Source organism: Trachurus trachurus (genome assembly GCF_905171665.1).
Source record: "Trachurus trachurus genome assembly, chromosome: 10".
In the NCBI taxonomy this organism is placed as follows: Eukaryota; Metazoa; Chordata; class Actinopteri; order Carangiformes; family Carangidae; genus Trachurus; species Trachurus trachurus.
Genome location: NC_139894.1, coordinates 14,009,267 through 14,028,939, shown reverse-complemented (window position 1 = coordinate 14,028,939; position 19,673 = coordinate 14,009,267). Strand labels below are relative to the sequence as shown.

Below are 19,673 nucleotides of genomic sequence, written 5' to 3'. Positions count from 1 at the left end.
ATCTATTTTTTTTTCACTTTGATTGTCATAGCTCATACTTTAATTCCTCCTGGATATGGATGAGCCATGGTTTTTAAGGATTAAGATTCATGCATTGTTAAATCGCGCGAGTTATCTCTGTGGGAGGGAAATGGAGAGCATGATGCTGTTTTACAGTGGCCGATTTATGGGTTTAGAGGTTTGTGGTCTTGGTTTTTGGAATTACTTCCAGGTCAATGTGTGATGTGGGGGGAAAAAAATCCCCTGCTTTTGGCTTATTAAACTCAAAGGGATCCACGACTGCTCAATTAACCAGAGCAGGGAACAGGCCTCTTTTATTTCTGACATATTCCTTGGCCTCCACCTCTGGAGAATATCTCTCATCTATCTGTTAGCTCCCTGTGGGTGTGTGCCTGAAGCTGGAGCCCAGGAATGGAAGCCCCCTCCGTGGGCCACAGATTTCTCCATATTCCCTTCTTCCATCAGCAGATCCACAGGGTTTCGCTGTTCCTAATTGATTTCAGCTCCCCCCCTCCACCTTCTCTCTGTCTTTCCCTCTCCCTCCATATGTCCCTCTGTCTTTCTCCTCTGTTTCCATCGAGTGACTGCAAACATCTCCAACCCACATCTCTCAACTTTGTGCCAGTCAAGCAGTTCCCTTCCCCTGTTGAATTAAAGAAAGAGTAGAGGCACCTCACATGTTTCTCCTGCAAACTTGCCCTAAATTCAACACGGGAACATTTCTAGTTTGCAGTTCTCTGATCTACTAACGAAAATGCTGACAGGTGTCAGAATCAGGAAGGCAACAGGAACAGCGCTATGCTGACAACACAGGAGGGTGCGTGCGTGCGTGTGTGTATATGAGGGAGACAGAGATGGAGAGATGAGCTGAGAGTCTAGTAAGCAGTCTTAGCGAGGGAAAATAAAAAGAGAGAAAGAGGAAACAATCTCTCTGACAGGTAGGACTGATATTTTTCTTTCTTTCACTCCACCGTAACTGTGAATGTGCCAAAGGATTTGACTGATTCTCAAACTGCATTTGATTAAATTAAGCATCAAGACTCTTCTTGTGATTCGGACTGGCAACAACATGTGTTGTGTTATGATGTTTTATGATTAGATTAACATATAAACTCTATACTGGGACCATCCATTTTGATTTGGATTTGCCTAATCTAATGTGGAACCCGTGGTGGAGGTAAAATGGCTGACAGTGACAAAGAGCTCAGTGCAATACAAGCATTAAGGAAGATAGAGTGCACACACACTGCATGCTCAAACACACCAGAGAATGCTTGCTAGCAGGTGTAGTAAAGTCTGTAATGAACAATAAGAGACGTAGAGACTTGAGGAAAAAGAAGGGAATAAAAAAAATAAATTTTTCAAGCCGTGTCCATCCAGGCTCATCTTTTTTTATCGGCCTGACATCGCTGAACGAAATTGTGCGATTCAGTGAGGTCTCTGGCTCTGCCTTTTTGAAATTACACCTAATATAATAACACAGAGTTGACCATTATTGATTTTGCCCCCTGTTAAAGCAGGAAAGACCTTCATCACTCAAATGGAAGATTGTGATTTTCATACATTTCACTTGCGTAAAGCAAGTCTGTCTCTGCTCAAACCACTACTTTAATGTCTGCTCTCAGTTAAAAAAAAAAATGTCTGTGGCCTCCTGTTGGTTTTTGTCTGCAGTACTTCCATAAGTAAACCAACAAATTCTTGAAAAATCCTGCACAGACCTATCCCTAAAGTTCTTCAGTTAATTCCAAGAGGGAATAAGTTAAGAGATGTGAAGAAGGATTTAAACAAACTTGACATGTTTTGATTCTCTGTTAAGTTTTTACAAGCATCGCCTCCAGCTGCTCTTCCTCAACTGCGCACACAAGAACACAGACACAAACAAAAAACACACGCAAAAGGTCTTCATCTCCAGCCCAGGCTGGGAAACATAAAGTAATGTTACAATACTATAATGGCATCCCCTGAACCCTCATTCTGCCAAAGCTCTCCTGAATATACCCAGTGTATTTAATCAGCTCAAGAGGGGACTGCTTATCTCTCTGCACTTGTCATGGATAGCGTATTGAACATATCAGAGAGAGAAATGGGAATAGTTCATTATTTTCTAGGGCTCACAATGAGCCTGATGTATCTCATTGCAGGCCCTCCACTGACAGCTCATTTTCTAGACAATCCTGGCATTCAGTTCAGGGCAAGAGAGGGAGAGAGAAAGAGAGAGGGAGAGAAAGAGAAAGAGGGAGGAAACACAGAGACGGAGAGAAAATAGGGCTCCGGATCTCCATTGCTTATTCATGATGCTGTGGCATGCTAGGTGTGTTAATAATCTCCGCAGAAACCAAGTGAATCACAGTTGTTTGTTGAACATCTCGCCAAGCTGGGCCCCAATCGACGGCAGATGGGAAAACAGGGGGATCAGGGTGATCCCAGACAGAGGGAGGGAGATTAAGAACAGGTAATATGCCGAAGTTGATGGGGGCAGAGTGTGCATTAAACAGAGAGGAAGGAGGAGAGAGTACCTGAATTTTAAATCTGTCTGAAAGTGTGTACACAGCGTATTGAGTGTGTGTGCGGCCGGCAAGTGTGTGTCTTTAAAGGTTAATCAGAGGAGGAGTGGAAAAGTAAGAGAGAGAAGGAGAAAGATAAAGAGAGGGCACAGGAGACAAATACTATGGATAGGGGGAAATTCAAGTAGTAGAGCTATAGTATTGTCTCCAGCCTCCTCGCCTTTTGTGGCTCCGATTGATTCTAGTTCTTGTGTGAAGAAGGACGGCAGTGGCCATTTTTTTCTCCTCGCACCATTGTGTTTTTAATTCTTTGAGGTCATTGCGTGGGCACAACCCCATCCCCATTGTAATACAAAGCAAGCTTAGGTTAAAACAGAGGGCTGTATGGCTGGAGAGATTGCAGCCTCCTTTTATACTGTAATCATGCACCTAATTGCTTGTTTGGTAGAAAACAGGAAAGGAGAAAGTAATGCATCAATAATTACTTATTAATCTTAATGAGATTCTTTAGATTTGATTATTTTACTCACCACGTGTCTTTTTAGTTTGTCTCCAGATGTCCCTGTCCCTGCTTCACCCACACCACCTCCCACTGCTACTTAATGCTCACTTGTGTGAGGCGTTCTCACCATCACTGCGTCTTTATTTAGTACAAGGTTCTTGCACCTCCAGTTTATTGTGGACTTGCTGCCATGGATTCTAATTTGAAGATAATTTACATATACATGTTTCTGCACACGATGTAAATTCAACATAATGAGAGGTTAACAAAGCCTCCTCTGCCATGCTTTACTTTATTTATATCCTGCCCACCCACAAACAGTGCAAGTTCAGAGGCTGTTGCATGAAACCATATCGTGACAGCAAAAGGGACATTGAGCCAAAGCAAATTAATCTCTCCCTAACCTTAACCAAGTGCTGCGAGTGAATAAACATAACCATAAAAATGAGTAATAACGTTGTAGTCACTACCAAAGCAGATTGTGCTGGAAGATCTGATAGATACAGTGTTTGTGCATATTTTTCCGCCGTTCAGCATATATCAACATTTGTGGGATGCCAAATAATAAATGAACAATATATCTTCATTACATTTATAGAAAATGTAATCCATAATGTAATGTAATTCACAATTATGTTTCCTATAAAATATGTGCTGTTGCAGATTAGCTGTAAAGAAATGTAAGACAGGGTCGGTCCTGACATCTAAATTCTCAGAGTTTGAATGAAAATGAAGGAGCGTGACTCTTATATTAACTCTAATAGCTGGAGGTCAGCTGAGAGAAAGATTTTTATGGCTGTGCCAACACAATGTGTCCCCAGCTGATTAGCCACTGTTGTTTGAAGTGTCAGAAATGCAGTTTGCGGCTGTAATGTTAAATATGGCCACCAGAAAATTAAAGGCAGGGTGCCTCTTGACGGTCCTTAAAAGTGTGACTTGCCGCAATCGTTGCTGAGATGGTATGACAATAGACTGATGTGGCATAAACAACCTGATGAGGACATACTATACACATAGACTAACTCAAAGGAGCCACGGTATGTGGCTGCAAGTGGGCAGAATAGTCACAGAGTGACTGCCAAAGCAAGGCTTGTATTACAGGGATCCCAGGATATCAGACACCAGGCGGCCTGTGCTCCCTCCAGGCAGGGCAGAGTCTGGCAGCTGGCCCGTAGCCCAGATAGCTATAATCAGCTCCATTACCTGTAGCACTGAGTCCCATTTAGGAGCCCTCATAGTGGAACCATGGCTATACTGCAGGGATTAAGGATGCTGTGAAATTTAGGGAAAGTACAAATAGCATGCAGTTGCACACGTTGCAGCTACACCTGCTGCAAACACAGACATTGTACACACAGGAGGATATTGGTAGCTACTTGCCACGTAAACGTGTAGTGAATGGGGAGAGATTTTCTGGGCATTATGTGTCTTGGCGTGAGGCATTTGTTTTATCTCCTGCCTCTGTGAAAGGAAAGATTAAGAATATACTCTGCTCTGTTTAAGGGGAAAATCAGCTGTCTTCTGACAAGTATATTGTAGCCTGCAGTTTTCTGTCCAGAATACAAAGAGACATTTATCACTGCAGCTGGGGTGAAGGAGGAAGAGGAAGAGAGGGGGGGGGGGGGGGTCTCCTGTGCTGCAGCAATGTGCATTTCTTTTTTTAACCCCTATTACTTCCTCACTGTGGGAAAAACACTATACCTCCATCCTCTTTAATCCATTTGAGATTTCCTGCGTTCTATTTTTCTTTCATTTTCACCATGTCCCCCAATGCCTTTGTCATATCCATCCTGGTTTTTATCTAAGTTCTCATCACCTTGTTTCTCTTGACAACATTATAACTCAGATGGAATATGTAGCAGAAATATGTAAAGTTATGTCGTCCTCCTCAGTTGTGGCAACAAAAGGTTACTACCTCAGGCATACTGCTATAATATTTCCATATTCTGCTCCCCTCATGTATATTCAGTGAGAATGATTTATTCTGTCACATTTTATAGCCGCTGAAATGCAGAATTTCTCTTGCCGAGGCCCTGCACATACTGTGAAGCACTGTATGGCAGAATGTGCTCTTTGGATTTGTACTCAGCAGAAGTTAAACAGAGGTTAAAGAGAAGTCATCCAAACCACCTCTATCATTTCTATCTTTCATTCACCAATTAGTGTCAGTGTTCCTCGTTGTCCCCTAGATGACCTTGCAGGGATGAGCTCACCATGTTGTAATTCAACATTTTGAGAGGTGGGAGGCACGTCGTGGCTGCTACTGACCCAGATTATAAACTATTGATGAGAGACTGAAGGCACAGTCACAGAGAGGAGGGACCCGCTGAGGTGTGTGGACCCAGGGAGCCTCCGCTGACCTTTTCTTGGCCAACAATCTCCACCAGACCAAGCTTTCAGCACGTCCTCATATCGAAGAATGTCTCATCCTTTGAAACCTCTGTCTTCTGTGCACTCCGTCTCCAATAAATTAGCATGCGCCCAAGTAATTCGGATGAAGGAAACACTTACTGCCGCTGAACTTAACAGGGTCATCATAGTTGAATGAAGATCAAAACACCAAAGTTTACCGACTAGTCTGTCTCAATGACTGGTGTGGCGTACATGCTGTGTAGTCAGATGAGTGCGACTCTTTTCATGTGTGAGAGAGGTCAAGAGCTGAGCAGGATGCAGAGTGGTGTATCTTTACTGTGGCGTAGCTGGCGGTGGCGGATAATCAAATTAAAGTAAATTCATCAACATTAAAACATTATTCACAAAGGCCCTCTGTTTGTGTATGCTACTGCTAATAAGGTGTTTCCTTTGGGCTACCACATCTTTCTGGGCATTAACCTAATTATCATATCACATTAGGATATTATGTAAAATCAGGTCAGTGTGGACCCTGTAAATACTACAATAACTTATTACATTCATCTGCTCATTTACAGAAACTGTCTGGGAAATACTTTTAATACATTCCAGGAGGCTTCACTGTTGTTCCCTCCATGTATAATTAACTGAGAGGCAGAATTCACTCAACGGATGCATCTTACTGGCCAAATGTCACTTATCAAACCCCACTGTCCCCCGCCTCCTTAAATTTGAGGAAAAAGGTAATGGAAGAGGTCGGCTGTTAAGTTTAATGGCAGACAGGAAAGTCTCAGAATGGCTCTTTTTAATGATGTGCCTGTTCTCGTGCAGTCCTCGTTAAAGATGAGGCCAGAATGCTGGAGGCACGAGGACCGGGAGGAAACTGTGGCCAGACACTCCGCGACCCCCCCACCCCCCACCCCACCCAACATCTGCAAGATCTTCAGTGGGGGGTCTCAGGCCCCTTTGTGTGTGTTCTCCAGCACATCTTAGGAATCCTGCGCTCCTTCTGTATTCAGCCCGCATTAGCATCAGAAAATAAATAAAGCAAGCAATCAGGCTGTGACCTCTTATATCCATAGTAATGCCTCACCCCACCCCCCGTCCCTTGTCCCTCGTCCCCCTCGTGCCTCCATCCCCCTCCTCCGGCTCCTCCGCTGCATCCTACATAGGTTTAACTAGCTCGGATTTGCAACTGAATGTCAAGCTCGGGGTTTGGCTTTACCACAGGGCAGGTTGTTCCTCAGCTGTCCCCTGAGAAACAGAACTCAAGGAGCGAAGGAATTGAATCTTTGACACCTGTCACTTCCACTCTGCTGCACCTTGCTCCCTCGCCACACATAAGGACTTTTCATGTCACAACTCAGCATGTTATCATGAGTGGGCACAAGGCCTGAGAAATCCAATTACTACCACTGTGTCAGTCCCCTGCCATCCTCCTTATGTATGCTATAGTCATGTTCCTGAAATCAGAGAAGATGTGGCTATTAGTTCCTTCTCTTTTCTTCAGTCCAGGCTCCCACCTCCATTTCAATCTGTGTGTCTTAGATATGAGCTGCAGCTCTTCTCATTGACTAGCTCACTGCTGACAATCCTCTATATGTGTAGTGCAGGGTGGTGGGTGGCTAATGCCACGGACATTGGTTCTTGACTGCCTGATACTAAGTGGTATCATGGAGCAGACCTCTCTGTGGTGAATAATGGAGAACCTGGGAGAGAGTCATCCTGCCTCCCCCATGCCACCCAGAATGGCCTTTTGTAGCAGGGAAATAGTGTTAGAAAGGCCTCCCTCTTGTTTTTTTCCTCTGCCCAGCAGGTGTAAATCTAATGCATCTCCACACAGCGAGGCCCTCGCTGTGTTTTCCTTATTTCTTTTATTTGCCGTGCGTCCCTGAGTGACACTGTCAATCTGGTCCGGTGGGAAGCAGAGAGGCTGTCTTTTCAAACCACAATGGATGTCACAAGGTGGCCCACCCACTCGTACTGTATATGTTTCTGAACCTGCCCATCATAAAACATTCTACCACACTCACAGTGTTACAGTGTCCTACTTCCAGAGGTTGTTAAAATTGTCGGGAAAAGGGACAAGTGGAATTTTTTTTTAAGAGGAAGAAAAGGAGAGTTGGAACCATGCTGGTGCTTCTGCGACAAGATGAAATGGAATATAAAACACACAGTCCTAGCTGACACAAAGTGAACATGACTGAATGAGAAGCCACATTATATTAATTATGTAAGGCCACTCTTTTGAGGCAAAACAGAAGCTCACAGTGAGAGAGGAAATCCTAAGATATTGGTATGCTGCCCAGTGTGCTGTCCCTGGTTGTTTGGAGCTCGACACATTTACGGGGTCTGAAGTATTGTGTTTACATAATGCATTGTTCAAATTCATTAAATCATAAATCTATTTCCCCACACTTGATGAGTTGTGTTTTTTGACTGTGGGGATGAAAATCGTGGATTCACAAATAGAAATATTGGCATTGGTGAAACATCTTTAATTTGTCATGGACTCTCTGTTTATTAAGGGAAAGCTCAAAGCCACACAAAGAATTTTTCCATCATCCACAGAAATATTTCCCTGACATTTGCAGTTTGCGTTTTCTCCCTTACACTTGTTTAATAGGGATTAATTTCAGCTGATAACACACCTCATTCTTAGTTTATTCAGAATGATATAGTGACCTCGGCGACTCATCCGACATGACTACTGGTTATTTTCTCGCAGTTAAACGTCAATGACTCCATAGTGCCGCCGTCCCCGAGCCAACACTTGTCCTCTCCATCGTGTGGCTTTCATCTACCCCCCCAACCCCTTTCACAGATGTAATTTAAGAGTCTCTTTCTGTCCCCCTTGCTTCTCACAGACTCAAGGGTTTAGGAGCAAATTAGCTTGCTAGCTCGGTCAAGCTTAAACACAGAAATGCTGCATTTGTTCCAGTGTATTTAAAGATGTCCTCTGCCGATGCATTGTGGAGGAAACGAGCCAAGCAGACAAGAGGCAGGCAGGCGGTCTGGCTGGCTCGGATGGCAGAGTGGGCGGGTCTGCAACTGGGACACCCGCAGCCTGCTGTGCTGAGTTTTGGGAGTGCATTGTACTGTTGTTGTCGGCCTGGAGCGCCAGAACACAGGTTAATTTGAGGCCCACCATTAGAGGGGCAATTTGGACGCTGAGAATTGACAAGGGTGGCATTTGCTGTGTCATTACAGTGAAGTACATCTCATCACAATATTACACCACACTTGAACTACAACTTTGGAACTAAATTGTTGGTGCTGTGCCAAATTTGACTTAGTTTAATTAGTTTATGTTCATTTATTTAATTTTCTTCACTGTGGTATTCTTTGAATAATTGCGAAACTATTAGACATTTATTTACCTTGATTTTTGTATCTCAAAACTAGTGCCTTCAAATCAAGAAAGAAAAATTATACTTGCAGGACACATAGAGGTTTCCTTCATATATTAAATAAAATATTTCTATTATCTATTATCTGTTATCTGTTAGACTCCAGGCTGAGAATTGCTGGAAAGGGTTATGAAGGTCAAGAACTCAGCAGTGTGACGCTGCACCGAAATAGCAGCAACTGCACACCAATCGCATTTTCTCGTGTTAACATCTTAAAGCTTGTGTTATAAGTGGTGAAACGGTTACGGGAACTATTAGAAGCACAAAAGCTGATTTTTTATTTCACAAACAGTTTGCCCCTCTAATCAAATAAGATTGGCATTCTCCCTCATTTGCCTCAGGACACTTTTCACTGATTCCTCCCTGCATGATGTTCCACCACAATTTCCCACTTAAACTGGAAATATATCACATTATGCGAGAAAGATGAGCTCAAGTTGCAGTTTAATTTTGATTTTAACTGCATTTTTTTTTTCATCCTGCACCTTTCATATTTTAAAATAATTATCTCTTTAAAGTACTTCTAACCCAAAGATGAATTTCCTCTGATGAAATTCATCACTGAATTACATCCCTGATTAGTTTTTCTTGGAAATGTTATATGTGGCCATGAAATTATCTAATTTACTACCACAAAGTTATTAAGGTGATTTCTTGTTCCAATGACAGCGATATGTTTGGCATCATTATCTTCCAGCAGGGGAGAGCACAGACATATTCCAATTTTTTTTTTAACATTTGCTAGTTATTTGTTCTAAGAACATAAACCCACCCCTTTAACCAAAATGCACTTAATGAACCTCTTATCAGCATGAATTCACAAGGAAAATATTAATCTTCATTCCATTGTTACTCAACAGATTTATGGCCATTTATGTACATGAGACTGGCCGTCTTTTTTGAATAAAATAATAGCATTTTGCTTGTCTTTTTTGCTTGTAGTTTACAAACAAAGTCCAACTATATTCACTTGTTTTTTGTTTTTTAAAAGAAACCTGAAACCTGAAATAATCTGTGCTGTGGTAATTTTTCTATCATGATTATCTGTATTTCAGGGTCCAGTACAAACTGCACAAAGGAAGAATGCCTTTTTCTCTGTCTCTGCATGTTGCTGGATTGGCAGTGTGGTTGAACAGTTGGGCAGTGTTCAGGCCGACATGATACCAGCCTCCACAGCCCAGCGGCTGTCTGGTATTTTGTGGACACATTCGTACATGTATTGTATTGGTGCTGTTGCTTATCTTGGGAACCTCTCTGCAACCTCTCTTTGTTAGTGTTCAGCCAAGTTCAGCCATATGCAGCCAGGCTTAGGTCTCTGTGCCTTTGTGTCTGGGTTAAATCCAGTTCAGAGCGCCTGTTGAGAGAGTTAAACAGTCACTGGCGTGTGTAATGTATGAAAATCAGGGCATGAATTATGTTATTGGCTGGTCTGGAAACCTACAGATCACAAAAGATCTGACCTCTGTAAATCCTGCCCCTCCGAGCATTGTATGTGTTATGATAGGTGCCAAGGGTAACGCTCCCACTGCCTTAAAACGCTGCTCCTGACAAACTGCAACCTCTAGGAACCAGTGGTGGTGGGAGCAGGGCACAATAAGGTGAGAGAATCCTTTCAGCATAACAGTATTTGTTGCCGGGGCATTGAAAGCAGCCCACCCACGTATGTCATCATGACAAGCAGCTCGCATTGTTTCCACTACATCAAGCAGTCCATTGGCTAGTGGTCCTGCTTTTGAACAAAACAGAGCTCTGCGATGACATAGTGATTTATAAAACAGTATAGCGATTGCTTTTTTTCCTCCCGCTGCTGTTACACAGCTGTTAAACAGATGCTGTTTGTACCAATTTAGAAGCTAGTGCATTGTTTGTCAACACCGGTTTGGAAATTCATTCTTTATATCAGGACCTGCTATAAAATGCACAGGCAGAGCTGGATGGGCCAGCAGTGTGGGAGGGAACAGAGGCAGTGGAAGCAAACATTTGCAGAATTTGGTCTGAACTGTTGTTAGCCTTTTAAAACAATTATTGACAAACGCTTATAAAGAACAGCGAGTGCAGGACTGGCTCCAAATCAAGTTAACTTGCCATGTCGCATCAGCTTTTGGGAGGACATGGGGAGGCCTGGTGGAAGTGACAAGTTGTCAGACAGAGCAGTGCAGGATAAATTAGACAGTGAATTTGTTCTTGATGAATTGACTGGTACTAATGTGCAGAAATAGAACCAAGGCCGCACGAACCTTTGGCTTCACCAGCCACATGACAGCACTAACAAGGCTGCCCAGTGTGTCTAATTTCCTCGACAATTAATATTTGACTGGAAGAGTAAAGGGGACTCTGGTCAGATAGGCAGAAACGAGAGCAAAGGATTTTGGGTTGAAGGATTTATTTAATTACACCAATGTACGTGAGACAGCAGTACTGATGAGATGAAAGAGGAGGACAGAAGGAGGAGAAGCATAAAGGATGGGCTTGTGTGGGAAGCTGCGAGGGAGGAATCTGGGGGTGTCGGCAGGGGAAGCTTGATGTGACTGAACCAGATGCTGTGGGGAGAAGGAGAGGACTCGGCGCTGTGTAGAGAATGATGGCTTGCATGGTGCAGTAAGGGTGCCCCTCTACTGTTTGTAAAAACAAGACCATCACACTCCATCTTGCCGCTCCCGCAGGAGCCAGGCCTCCAGGCTGATTTATGGCCCACAGACTGAATTGGCTGGCTGGGATGACAGCAGCACTTGGACTCTCCCTGGTGAGTCGTGTAGGAGGCTGCTTGGCCAGACCTCAGCTACAGCTGGCCACAGAACTGTCCTCTGCTGGAGCCGGGGCCGACTAGATGTTAAGCTTCAACCCCAGCGTCAGAATCAGGCGGGACCAAGCCTGTTAGGTCTCGAGCGCACTTTGGACTCTACCGACCGACCAACCAAGCAACCACAGTCGCTCCTCTGTTCTGCTGCGGCCATGTTTTTCTAAAATGTCCTCCCTTGTGATACCTCCATCAGCTTCTGCATCACAGGCTCCATCAAGACTCTGTAGTAGCAATTTAGATTTAATCAATCTTTGCCATGTGACTGCCAGGATGGAAAATTAATATGGAGAGCAATTAGAAAACAGCCATCTCACTGTCAAAGATACACTGGAATATCAAGACGAGAGTAGAAAAATGGTCGGCATTTTATAGCTGCGAAGGAGAACCTTCTGTAAACCACTCAGACATGGCAGAAAGTTCTGGCTCCCAGGCTGTCCTCAGCAGGGGTCAGCAGGGTGGTAGCCACATTTATTTAACTTTCTACAGATTGAATTTCTTTGGATTTTACGCCTCTCACACTGAAATGAAAAGAAACACAACGACAGAGTTGCTGTTGGGTTTTTCAATCACCAGCGATGATTAATTGTCCGCCCTGACTATAGAAGGACTATATTTGATAGCTTTGTCACAGCAGTGTGATAGCTTTAAATATGAGAGACAGTGATGTAGAAACAGCAAATTAAAGGAAATCAAAGAGAATCAGCAAAGCCTATGCAAGCCTAAAAGGATATTGTTTTAATCATTACTTTTCTTTTATAGCAGTGGCATCACAGTGACGTCTACATTAAACTATCTGCGTGCATGTTCAGGAGTGTCTGTTTTCACATGACAAGCAGAATCAGGACATTTATTGTTATTGCTACAACAGAAATGTCAGCATACAGAAGAAATACAAAAAAGTAGTTTAAGCCAAAAGTGGCAGACGTTCCTTGTAAAAGTGATTTATCATGCCACGCTGTTGTTCCAAATTCTTTTTAGGGTTCATCATGCTGTAAAACCAAACTGACTGAATTGTGTCATACTGAGTCCCCAGTTGCCTCGTGGCTCCAGTTAAACTAAGAAACACAGAATGAGGATTTTGTCACTTGAATCTGGGTTCACATCGACTCAAGCCCGTCTTTGGCCCTCCGATCCGGCCTCCTGTTTCTTGTTGCTGCTTACACTCATTTTATAGGATTACATCATTGTTTTCATCCTGCAGGCTGTGTGCGCTACTTTTGGAGGGAGAAGCGTCTGTGTTCTCCAAGCCAGGCTCCGTGTGTTAGCCAAACAGGACGCAAAATAACTGGCGAAAGCTCAGGGAGTTTTTCGGGGAGCTGCCTCTCTCAGTGAACACATCCCTTCCCTTTTATGTCAGGGGATTTTAGTCTTTCGCTGATTCCTCTCTTTTTCCTCCACATTAGCAGCAAACAAATAGCACCTCTAGCTGTATGACATGAAGGGATCATTACATGCTTTGTGCGAGGGTAATGTGAGCAATGAGCTTGTCAGGTCGTGGGATCCCCAACGCTGAAGCTGGAGATCTGTGCGCTGTAACTTGAAGTTAAGACGCCTTCATCTGATTGAGAGAGACACAGGATTGAATCGGCTGCTGGCAGGCTGCGGATGCGAGATGAAATGGCAGGGAACGTGTGGGTTTTCTCCCCACGCTGATGCAAAGTGATGCTATTCCAGGTAACTACAAACAGAAAAACATGGCCAGCACTATCAGGAGAATTTGGCTTTTTCTATTTGAAGTGGCAATATTTATTATTTTCCAACGCCATGCACATCAGTACATATTCAAAGTGCTCCCTTGTGCCTTTGGCAGTCTGTGGACCTTAATTCAGTATTAAAGTGCAGTGTGTCTGATTTGATAGCAGCACCATGGCACTTGATACATGGATTTTTTTCTTGCCTCTGCTGCCATTAGATTGTTTGTATTTTAAGTGTGGAAGACTAAAAAAACACATTGAGTCCCCGCCTCCCGATGGAGCTCCCTCAGTAATTAATAGGTATTAAATTGTAGATAGGAAGTGCTCCCAATGACATCCTGCTCTATGCCGTACTTTAAGTCTGTTCCTGGAACTGATTGGCAAGCTTATTTTCCTGATGACTTTGAATGCACATTCGCAGCAGGCGATGCCTTCACTGTCTTTCATTCTGTAGTTGCTGACTTCCAAACCACTGTACTGCTGCTCTAAAAGCCATTAATTCATCGCTCACCATTATACAATTTGCTCCCTTTTTTTGGATTAGGAGGAGATTGTGTTTTGTTAGAGGTCGATGGCCTGTCACTTCTTTTATTTAAATTTTGCCTCTTCCATTTTTTGTGGGTCTTTAGAGCAACATCTGCGTTTTATGAAGCTCTGAGCTGAGGCAGGATGTGTGAGTGTTAATGGCACTTGGCTTTCATAACAATGTCATTTACAACCCAGTTGCTTTCCCATAGACCCCTAAAGGAAAGGAGAGAAAATGGCATTCACTGCATATGCATGTACTGCTAAGCTGAGAGCACACAACTTGTCTATATTTCTTTGTGCCTTGAGGCTTTTCATGCTTTAGAAAGTGCTTCAGGCTATAGAGAAAAGGCTAAGTATTTAGAGGAAACTGCATTCATTACCAAGATGCTTGTAAATCTTTAATCAGGGGAGAAAAAGATCTACTTTGTCGAACATGTCAAACAAGATTTGGGGAGAAATTTCAGATTACTAAATATAGAGCTCACGTCAAGCACCTTGTGTATTTTAGTGCAATGTTTGAAATTTACTGTATGTTACAGTATGATGTTCACATGCATGTTACATGCTTTTATACATGAGTTTATTACGTGGGTTTTAATGCATCACAGTGATGAAGTAATCTTTCCACATTTTCCACATCCACGTTTTGCTGCCATTGCTGAGATATTGACTGTCTAAAGCATCTTTATTGTTAACAACCCATCAAAGAAAAGGCATCAGGAAGGGCTAAATTCAAAATACAGTTAATGAGAAAGCCGTTACATAGGATTATAAAAGAACATGGGATTTGAAAGGGCTTTAGAAATACCATTGCAGTGGACAATCTAATCTAGAGTGTGTGGGCATGTTTTTTTCCCCCTCTAATTCAGCGCTCCTCGTCATGTTCCTGCTACCTGGTAAAGACTTTCTGTTGTGATTACATTATTACTGTCTGATTGGATCCCTTCTGTTTAAACAAAACCCCCAGCTTCATGCCTTTTGTCTCCGTGATTGCTGCCGGAGCAGTTCCTCGGACCAATCAGCATTCATGCAAATTTACATACATACAGCAGCGCAACTCTGGAAAATATATTCCATCTGCTCATTGTTGCATTTCAGTCTCATCAAATGATTTGAACTATATAGCAATCTTGTAAACTGCCTATTTACGCTGCAGTATAGATAATGCGGATAATGGTATGAAGAATTATTTCATAACGTTGATATTTCCACTCTGAAAAAAGCCTGCAAGAAGCGTGCTTGTGTAAGTGTAGACTGTGTTTCAGATGCCTATTACAATCCCAACCTTTGTAAGAGAGAGAGAGTCTGAAGCTGCCTTTACTGCAGAGAATGCCACATCTGTGTGTGTGCGTGTGTCATTGTGCGTGTTTGCGTTTGGACGGACATGATGAAAGGAAGATAATTCTGTGTCGCCTCTGTCTCACTATGAAGCATTCATGTGGACACTGGTCACTCATCATCTGCAATCATGGCGCTGGTGTTTATTTTTCCTGCCTTCAAGCAAGATGATTCCTCCAGAGCTCTACTGCCCATATTCGGGTTCAAACAGCCCATGATACCCTTTACTCATTCATTCAGTCATTTAGTCACCATGTTAGCTGTCAGTCTCATCAGATTATACTTTATGAGAAACAGCTTTGGCATATCTGGCTCTGAAAAGCCTGTCTCCAATCTTTAAATATCGATCCCCAGGGCCTTAGCAGAGGTGCCTCTCATGAGTGCAGGAAAAGAAGGGAGAAAAACAGATCATTAGTGATTTTAATTAGGTGATCTGTCAAACTGCGATTGCCAGATGTAAACGTATGCATTTGGGTTGATGGCAATCCCTCTCACAATCCTCTCTTGTCACCTTGGGCCCGAGGAACAGAGGATGGCTCTTGCTTGAAGTGAAACGAGCAGTAGGGAGGCTTAGAAATGTGTCACTGCATATCTGTGTGGCAAGTTCAAGCTGGAGACTGGAGCTGGTGGGAAACACAACCGCACAGTGGCAAAGAGAGATACCAGAAAATGAACTGTTGTGTTTTTCCAAGGCTGAAAATTGTGAAAAGTTGATCCATTAATCTTTATTATCTTGATTATCATTTTTCTTTCTAAGACAAGTGAAAGACAAGTGAAATAATGTACAGATTGAAAAGATTGAGAAAGCATTGAGTACAGTTTTTTATTTTTTATTTTATTTAAGTGTATAAATGAATTATTAACAATCCGCAAAACAAAAATTACAGTGTGAGAAGCGTGACACCTTTTTTTTTTGACAATGCAAAAACAGAGTTGAAAGTCCTCCCCCCTCCAACACAACAAAGTATGAAAGAGTGCAGATATACAGACTCAGACAAATCTTTTTTTCACTCCAGCGTTAAACATCATTACATATTTATAACCCGGCGCCAGATGACAGAGACAGAAAGGGGGAAAGAGACGAACCAGGCAACAACACCGCAACTCGTCTGGCGTGTCTCTCAGAGATATCTGATTGCACTGTTTAAACCTGCCTTTCGTCTAGTGTTGCTATCGAAAACCCAATTATACAAGAGCTGCAAATGGACTTTTGATTTAACATTACATAATTTAATTGGTGTATTAGAAGTGCCCCAAACATCCAGCTCTAGTTATCGGTGAGTAGTGTTAACAGGACTGTAGTCTTGAGCAGATGCAGGAAGGCAATACAAGTCAAGCAAATCGTTCACTAATGTTTAACTTGTGGGTTGTTTTAATTAAAACACAATGCAGTATTGTTTTTTTTCTTCTATTTAATGGCAGAATCGGCATGCCAAAATCAAATGAGGGCCATGTGGGAGAATTAACATGATGAGATCTGTGTGCAAATGAGTATAAAACTTGAATATCAACAGACGAAGCTAACAGCCGTGTTTTCTCTTTGTCCTCAACAGATCCCAGTGAGGGCTTTCACTGCCAGGATGAGTGTCGCATCCTAGGCCACTCCGACCGCTGCTGGATGCCTCGCGTCCCGATCCCAGCGCGTGCCAAGTCGCCCGAACACAACCGCAACGTCATCGCTCTGTCCATCGAGGCCACCACAGTGGACGTGCCCCACTACGAGGACGGCACCACCAAGAGGACTTTTGCCACCTTCGGCAAGGATGGGCCCGAGGACGTGGAGCGGGGAGAGCTAAAGGGAAAGCGGACTCAGGAGTCTCAGGTGTGTAGCCCCAAGGCCAATGGAGGGGCTGTCCGCGAAGCTGGCAATGGGCGCGAGGCAGCCAGCCCCATCACTTCCCCCGTGCACCTGAAGAGCCCAGTGTCCAAGCCGTCGTCTGCCTACAACACACTGAAATGCCGCGACGCGGAGCGAATCGCCAACCACAGCCTGCTGCGGCAGCCAGAGGGGAAGGACAGTGAGCCGGCTGTCAGGGAGATCAACACGCTTCTCCACGATGGCCGAGACAAGGAGTCCCCCAGCAGCAAGCGCCTGAAGGACATTGTGCTTTAGCGAGCTTCTCCACGACACACACCAACATGCATACACACATACCGTGTAAACTCACATATATATACCCCGCAATAGCAGTGTGTACACAGAAGAAAGTCCAGCTGTGGAAGTAGAGAGACACACCCATTTGCAGTATACAATATTCAAGACCCAGCTCGGGCTGACCATGATGAACTGTAGTATGCTGCAGCTAGTTGTGTGCTCAAGCCAAGGTAGTGGATGTGGCTTTGTTGTAGTCGCAGTACTTTTTCCTTGTTTGCTTTTTGTTCAGTTTTCTTGTTATCAGTCTGCAATTGGTGGACAGGCAGGTTACTGTTGACTGCGTGGACATGACCGGCGGAGCTCTCCAGCCCTTGCGCCAAAGCAGGACTCCGTGTTTGGACACCCGAGGTGCCAATTCAGAAGTACAGTTATGCCTTTTGAACTACTTTTGTATCACAAACTGATATTTGCCTTCTTTGGTTTTGCAGTTTGTTCTAGCTGCCAAAATCGCTCTTTGTTCCTTTGTATAGTGAGCTCCGTCAGTGTAATAAACAACAACAGACGTACACAGGATTCAGCTAAAAATATCCTCAATTTACTTCAACGGTTTTCAGTGCATTCAGGAGAAGGGAGGAGAGGCCTTTCAGTCTCATTTGCTCCTCTCCCTGACTAATAAGAGAAACTTTTTTGCGTATCCCTGAGGACATCCTAGTGTCATCAGACTGTGAGGTCTTTACAGTATTTATATTTTATCACGGATGGAGCTAAATGAACTCTCACTATCTGCCCGGCTGCTCTGAACACCCGAGGAGGGACAGACAGATCTTGTGTTCAAATTGAGTTGTATGGAAAAAAAAAAAAAAAAAGACTTACTGCTTTTGAAATCTCCTGTGCCCAACCTTGATTGTAGCCAGTGGAGCACAAGTTAGAACTTTGTGCTCTGGTCTTGTACTTTTTTTGACTTTTGACTATGGGGCTAGGATAGAAGGGATCGTCACTCATGTCTTGCTATGTGAAACTCTGTATAGGGTTTACTATTATCATTTTTAATAACCTGTTGTTATGTGACAATCCCTTTAATGTTTTGTTTCAAGAGAAAAAACAAATAAACATTGGTGTTCAACTGAAGCTACAGTAGCGTTTGTTACACAAACACAAAAATAAAAAAAACATATATGCCAAAATATATTTTATAAATAATTTAAAAATGTATAATGAGAATATTTAATGCTGTGTAGTTATTTTATGAGTAAGTTATACTTGAAATTAACTTGCTTTTGTTCATTTGTCCTTTGCTTTTATATTGAACCTGATTTGTTTTGTTTTTTTTCAAAATGAACTTGGATTATTTTTTTGGTTTACTGTGTGACCCCTGGCAACTGTTGACTTGCAGTCTACCTTGTTGTAAAGAGTTTCTTATTGGTCAGTTCTTGTGCCATCAAGTTTCTGTGTGGGCTACTAGAAAATGTAAAAAGACAAAAAAAAACTACAAAAAAAACAACAAAAAAAGCGATTTCAGCACCAACATTAGTGTGTCAGTTCAATGAGCTAAGAGTGAGATAGCAAAAGAAACCAAAAAAGATGCAAACAAAACCTTACAGATTGCAGGATGTTGCTTAATCTTAGTATCTAAGGAGGAGAAAGAACGGCCCCCAGTGTTCTCCAAGCTGGTAACAGGGTTCCACCTACTATATCTGTCTAACGAGCCGCTTTCCTATCGGGCCCAATCAAGTTTAAAACAAGACTTTTTCAGCTTCAACTGAGGGCACTCGGATGTGCAGAATAGCTTTGCTCAGCACTCCTGTCACCCTTTGCCATCTGTGTTCACTTGATATCAAAGTTAAGGTTGAGACCAGGGTGGTACGAACAGGGCTCTCCCCTCCTACGAGCGCCACACAACAGACTGGGTGGAAATGTGTTTGAATGAACTAAGGTCTCGGAAGAACCGTGTTGCACATCAGCAATGTGGTTTTATGTTGCTTTGCAGTAAACTATGTACAATGTGGAAAAATGTGAATGAAAATGGACAAATTGCATACAACAAACTAGATCTTGTAGCTGAATGTTTTGCTGGTCTCACCCATGGCTTCTGGCAACATGAAAATCGGAATAATCACTGAATGTATACAGCAGCTTATAATTAAACTATTAAATGTTCTCGGCTTTGTTTCCTTTGTCTTTCCTCAGCGCACATTTAAAGTTGACATGATTTTTGGATTCTCTTCATTTTTGTCTGTTCTTCTGTTTTGTGATTTTTCAGTTTTTCCACAAGAGGATAAAAACTGATTTTGGATGAAGATAAAAAAAAAAGTGTTCAGGCCTCTCAGGGAACCACTTTCCCCACGACAGCATGTGAGTGACATCTGAGGACACACCTTCCCAGGGGATGCAGTGGATATATACACACCAGTCTCCACCCAGGGTATTGCAGTGAAAGAAAAGAAAAAAAG

The 19,673-nt window shown here is 43.0% G+C and overlaps 1 protein-coding gene across 2 annotated transcripts in view; it reads left to right on the top strand.

Annotated features, from left to right (window-relative positions):
• Positions 1–19,380, top strand: part of pcdh19 (protocadherin 19) — a gene marked incomplete at its 5' end in the record, with an annotated part of 53,467 nt that extends 34,087 nt beyond the window's left edge. For both annotated transcript variants that reach the window (XM_083980866.1, XM_083980867.1), the window contains one exon: positions 16,682–19,380. In XM_083980866.1, coding sequence (XP_083836992.1) covers positions 16,682–17,241 — 560 coding nt within the window. In that variant the 3' untranslated portion in view covers positions 17,242–19,380. The remainder of the gene's footprint in view (positions 1–16,681) is intronic.
• Positions 19,381–19,673: the final 293 nt, after the last annotated feature.